The following is a 5,796-nucleotide window of genomic DNA, read 5'->3' as shown; positions in this document are numbered from 1 at the left end:
GCTTGCCGAGACGGTGAGCTGCTGCTTGCCGGCCGCCGGGCCCAGCTCGGCGCGTTCACCGGGCGTGGGAGGGGCCCGTCTCGGCCCCGGGCAGGAGGCGGTGGGTAACGGCAGGCAGAGCTCCCAGGCATCCGGAGTCGGTAGCTCCGATGCCCGGCGGCAGGGGCAGCATCCCGGCCCGTGCCTCCACACCCGTGTCTCCCCAGGGGTCTACGCGTTCGGCTTCCTGTTCATGCTGCCCCAGCTCTTTGTGAACTACAAGGTAAGAGGCGCGCCCCCTCACCCGTGGGCCCCGCGCCCCTGGGCCGCCCAGCCCTGACGCGCCCCGTCTCCTTGTCCCCAGATGAAGTCAGTGGCCCACCTGCCCTGGAAGGCCTTCACCTACAAGGTCAGTGTGTCGCCTGCACGGGGCCCTTGGGCACTGTCCCTCGTGGCCGGGTCGTGTCAGCCGTGCTTCTGTGCAGGGGCACTGGGGGTCCAGGCTGGGGGTTCTCCATCAAGCACAGAGCCCCGCGGTGGCCTTGGAAGCCCGGGGTCCCTGCCCCAGCCCCACAGACTGTCTCCCGAGTGACAGCCCCGCTGCTTCCTGGCACCACACGTCCTACAGCAGGTGGATGCTCTTGACCCGCTGGCTGGCGTCGGGTGCTGGGTCCCTGCCCACCAGACAGCGGCTCCAGTGGTCCCAGGCCCAAGCTGGCCACGGGCTCTTGGGCATGTCGTGGCCCAGCCACGTGCAGAGGCTGGCGCCGCGTGACCCTCCAGTGACCGTGAACTAGAGCGTGCCAGGTCGGGCGTGGGGATGGTCAGAGCTGCCTTCTGCTTTGGATCTGCACGGGGATTCTATGCAGACAGCTCCGTGATCCCACCACCACTCCTGGGCGGTGCTTCTCCATCCTGTTTGCGGAGGGCTGGCGGGACGCCCGGCCGTGGGGTCCGTGCCAGGGTCACCCTGGGCCCAGGACCCCTGCTGCTCCCCGTTGTGGTGGCGCTCAGGTCACTGGGTGGTGGGTGCCCACGGGTGACCGCGTGCCCGGGGGGCTCTGGTCTCACGGCCCCGCCCGCCTGCAGGCCTTTAACACCTTCATCGACGACGTGTTCGCCTTCATCATCACCATGCCCACCTCGCACCGGCTGGCCTGCTTCCGGGATGATGCGGTGTTCCTCGTGTACCTGTACCAGCGGTGGTGAGTGTGGCCCCGCCCTGCTCCCGTAGGGGAGGCGTTGGCAGGTGGGCCTCGGGGCCTGGCGCCCCGTGCAGGAGCACTGCTGTCTGTCTGACCGCCCCGCGAGCACCTCGCTCCCCTGCTCAGCAGAGCGTGAGGCGGGCCACGGCCTTGCTCTGCATGCATGCACCCAGGCTCTGGCCCCCACCTTGGCATGGGTGCAGCTGTCAGCGGCGGCCTCAGGAGCAGAGGTCTGGCCTGACCGTCCTAAGAACGTCGAGAGGGCACAAGGCAAACCCGCGCCGGTCTCTCCCACGGGGACTGACTATCCGAGTCCTGGCGCTCATTCACCCAGGACATGCGTGTTCGCGCTTGCGTGCCAGCCAGCCTGACTCACACGTGGTCTCGTTGCAGGCTTTATCCCGTGGATAAGAGTAGAGTGAACGAGTTTGGGGAGTCCTACGAGGACACCCCCCAGCGGAAGCCCCACACAGACTGAGGCGCTCAGGGCGCCGCTGCAGAGGGTGGCGGCCCAGGTGGGCCTCCCACATCACAGCCTCTACGTTGCCAAACCCCCGAGTGTCCCTCACGGCCTCGGGTGCGTCCACCTCATGGCCTCGGGTGCCTCCACGTCGTGTCCGCGGCGCCGACAGCGCTGATGACGCCGCCCGCACGGACGTCCGTCCTGGTCGCCGGGTCCGGGAGCGTCTGGTGCCCGTGGGTGCTGGGCCGCTCCTGTGGGGTCCCCACCCTGGATTCCGTCTCCTGGGGTCTGTGGGTGCTCCTCACGGGGATTTCACATGCCTCCTTGAATCCATTCCGTGTAGACTCTGGGATCAAACGGCTTTTTTCCTTTTCATTTAAATTTGACTATTTTACAGCTTAATGTACGTATGTTTCTATTTTAAAATAAATTTCTCTGGCTGTACACTCTTCTTGGGCTGACATGACGTAGGTTTCAGATAGTGGCGTTTATCCCATTCCCAGAAGCGAATGCACGATGGGGTGTGTGTGTGTGTGTGGGTGTGTGTAAACAGGAGAAGATTTCAGGAAGCTCGGACCACAAGTAGTCTCACGTGTCTGCGTCTCGTTTTGAAGCTGAGTCATCGCAGTGTCCTGGGGGTCAGTAGACGAGTTTTGTTAGAGAAACGCCCTAGGGCTCGCAGAGGGAGGAGCAGGGCGGGGAGGTGTCTTTGCAGACAGGGCAGATGAGGGTGAGAGCTGGTGGGTGACACGGTCAGTCATATTCCCTGAGGTTCAGTCTCAGAGCCTGTTGGCACGGTGTGGGCACGTGAGCACGTCAGCACCTCGGCCCCTGAGCCTGGCTCAGGGGACATCTCTCTTTGCCGATGTCTACACTGGTGGGCTGTGGCCTCCAGCGGTGTCTCCAGGCATGCATCCAGGGCCCCTCCGTGGCCAGAACGTGGGGCCAGCTGTGGGCTGGCGTTGAGGCCGCTCTCAGGATCAGATCTGTGCGTCCTTCCTGCAAGTCCTCGAGGCCAGACAGAGAACCACACCCAGGAGCCAGCTGCCAGCACGCGCCACCCGCTTACAGGAGAGAAGCTGCTGACTTAGAAGGCTTCACCCCTGAAAGTGTATCAGAATATACTGTAACATGACAGGCTTTACAGACAGCAGAAGCAGGAGGAACTCCTCGCAGCAAATCTGCTCTTTGAGAAGCCTCACAGGGAGGCCTTCCAGCAGGGGCGAGCAATCTGATGTGGGCGGAGGGGAAGCCCCAGAGGCAGCAGCCACGTGGGTGCGTCTTGGCTCACTTGTCATTTAGGTTATCTAAAATAAACCACTTACGGCTAAAATAATGATGGTGTTTTGTGAGGTTCCACAGAGCCAGGCAGGGAGGTACTTACACTGGGGGTGAAGACCCGATGCGACTGCAGGTGAACCGCGATGGGTTACAGACAAGCGACCTCCGAAGTAAATCAGCCAAGTGGGGAGACATGCTCGGTGCAGGACTAAACAGGACAACCGAAGAGCAGTGAGAGCAGATGGGACAGGTCCACGCCTGCAGCTCCACCCCGCACGCCAGGAATCCCATTAAAGGCACACGATCCACCCGCCGGAAGGCAGAGATTACCAGACCAAAGGCAGAGCGGGGCCCAGGGACACAGGCTGAAGTACACACTGAGACATCCGCCACATTGACATCAGGAGCGTGTATTTTAGAGAAGTATCAGTAACGTTACCAAAAAATAAAGTGTTTTTATAAAAAGTATTAAAAAGACATAATAATTTGTTATTGGGTACACAAACACGTTGAAATGTTGAACATATTGAAAATCTATTACACAAAACCGTTAGGAAACGCAAGCAGAACTAGTCCAAGGGGCAGCTTCAGTGCTGTGTCAGAAACTGACAAGCGTGTGAGCAGATCTCTCTGAGAACAGAGGGGACCTGAACACTTTGACTCTGCATGACCTGTTGCAGACACTCCTCCCAAATTCAGAAGTGTACACACTTTTCAAGAGCATGCAGAGCATTTACCAAGGATATTCTACACAATAAACCAGCCTAAACAACTATAAAATGCTTTCAGGACATATAAATTATGTTCTTCAGCCCCAGTGGAATTAAGTTAAAAATCAATAACAGATCTGTGAAAATCTCCAAATATTTAGAAATTAAACATCACCACTTTGAAATAAACCATGGATCAAAGAAGCCAAAAGGGAAATGAGAAAGTATCTTGAACTGAATGAAAATGAGAACACGGAACACGCACGTTCATGGTCTTTGATGGGGAGACGGAGGCACAGCTGAAGCACTAAAGACCCCCAGCAGGGAAAGATTCACGTGTCCTCAGCACTCGCCTTCGGAACCAAGAGAGCAGAGGAGACCGCAGCACGTGTGAGAGCCCAAGTCCGTCGTGGTGGAGGAGAGTGCAGAATATTAACAGCAACGCTTGTTCTTCGAGATGATTAATGAAAGTAGTAAACCTCCAGCCGGACTGACGAGGAGGAAAAGAGACGCAATCACAGCATCAGTTAAGAGGGAGGGACAGCACCAGATGGCACACGTGTGTGAACGACAGCAAGAGAACCTCAGGGCAGTTTGTGCCCACACAGCCAACCATGTGGAGAGACAGACAGATCCCTGGAGAGACAAGCCACCCACGCCCACGAGGAAGCCCAGGGCCAGATGGCTTCCAGCGGCTTCACTTGGCATTTCGGGAACGGTGTACCAGCACGCAGGTGCCATTCCCAGGAGAGCGAGCAGGATGTCCGCCCAGGCCCTGCACGCCCAAGTCAGACAGACCCTGTGCTCGGCTCCCACCCCAGAGCGGCTCGCAGACTCCTGTCTGTTTCTGCCCGAGCTCTGACCCATGTGCTTCCACTCCCTCCCCCACGTTTCTGAGGTCAGACTTCCGCGCCTGGAGCGCGTCCTATAGAAACCGGCTGCTTCTGGGTTTCTGCCCGCACGAGTGCCCTTACTTACCCTCATCCTAGAGACACAGCCTGCGGCCTTCCGGGCTGTCTCCCGTCTGAGGCCTGGGCGCTCTCCGCCAAGCGTAGCGTCCCATCCATCCCCCTCTCCAGGCAAAGCGCTGATTCCGGAGGCAGTGGGGCCCTGGGCCCATCTCTCAGAAGTGCCTCCTCCGCGCGACGCTCCTCTGCAGTGACCTGTTCTCGTCCCCCCTCCTGTTCTCAGCTTCCGGGCCCCTCTGTGCTGAACTCGGGGGCATTCCAGAGACAGAGCTGTTTCCACGGTACTCATGTTCTCTGCTTGGTACTTAGTTCATGTACTGAGTTTTCCATTATTCAGTAATGTGGCTCCCAACGTCCTGTTTGATTCTAATTGTTTCTGTTAAGCTGCCTGGTCTGTCTGAAGGGCCTTCTCCACTGCCTGCCTCTGTGTCTGCACAGAGGACAGGCCAGCACCGGGGGCAGCATCCTCCGGTGGCTGCAGCAGCCTGCAGGCCCGATCCTGCTGCCTCGCACGCTGGGGTCCGTCTGCTCTCGCTCACGGCACTGTGCCCTTCCTGCTGTGTGCTGGAGGGTTTTGGTTGTGTGTTCATATTCAGTATGGATCTCGGGGGGGCTCCCCTGGTGGTTCAGTGGTTAAGCATCTGCCTGCCAACGCAGGGGACGTGGGTTCGATCCCTGGTCCAGGAAGATCCCACATGCCACGGGGCCATGAAGCCCTTGTGCCTAGAGCCTGTGCTCCGCAACAAGAGAAGCCCCCACCTCCGTGAAAAGCCCGCAGACCACAGCTAGAGAAAGACTTCACACAGAAACGAAGGCCTGGTGCAGCCAGAAATGAAGTGAGTGAAAGCTCTACAAAGAAAGCTCATCTGAGGCCAGCGTGTCGGTGACTCCTTCCAGGGAGGGTCAGAGCCGGGCCTGTGGGCAGAAGTGCCTGGAGACCCTCCAGGAGTGACAGAGATGATGTCTACGCGTATAGATGAACCCCATGAACAGTATGAAAATGCAAAAGGATATGACACTGAAAGATGAACTCCCCAGATGGGTAGGTGCCCAATATGCTACTGGAGAAGAGGGGAGAAGCAACTCCAGAAAGAGTGAAGAGACGGAGCCAAAGCGAAATCGTCCAGATGTGGATGTAACTGGTGATGGAAGTCAAGTCTGATGCTGCAAAGAACAATATTGCATAGGAA

The 5,796-nt window shown here is 58.4% G+C and overlaps 1 protein-coding gene across 1 annotated transcript in view; it reads left to right on the top strand.

Moving 5' to 3' along the window:
• CLPTM1L (CLPTM1-like) overlaps window positions 1-2,093 on the top strand; it is a 29,099-nt gene extending 27,006 nt beyond the window's left edge. Inside the window, exons 22-25 of the mRNA XM_010857137.1 lie at window positions 11-262; window positions 344-388; window positions 1,069-1,184; window positions 1,578-2,093. Of these exons, the coding sequence (XP_010855439.1) occupies window positions 11-262; window positions 344-388; window positions 1,069-1,184; window positions 1,578-1,662 (498 nt within the window). The 3' untranslated portion in view covers window positions 1,663-2,093. The remainder of the gene's footprint in view (window positions 1-10; window positions 263-343; window positions 389-1,068; window positions 1,185-1,577) is intronic.
• The last annotated feature ends 3,703 nt before the right edge of the window (window positions 2,094-5,796 follow it).

Source organism: Bison bison, unplaced genomic scaffold, assembly GCF_000754665.1.
Source record: "Bison bison bison isolate TAMUID 2011002044 unplaced genomic scaffold, Bison_UMD1.0 scf7180017864377, whole genome shotgun sequence".
NCBI classification, from domain to species: Eukaryota; Metazoa; Chordata; class Mammalia; order Artiodactyla; family Bovidae; genus Bison; species Bison bison.
The sequence above is the reverse complement of the archived record's forward strand: the minus strand, read 5'-3'. Positions and strand labels throughout refer to the sequence as shown.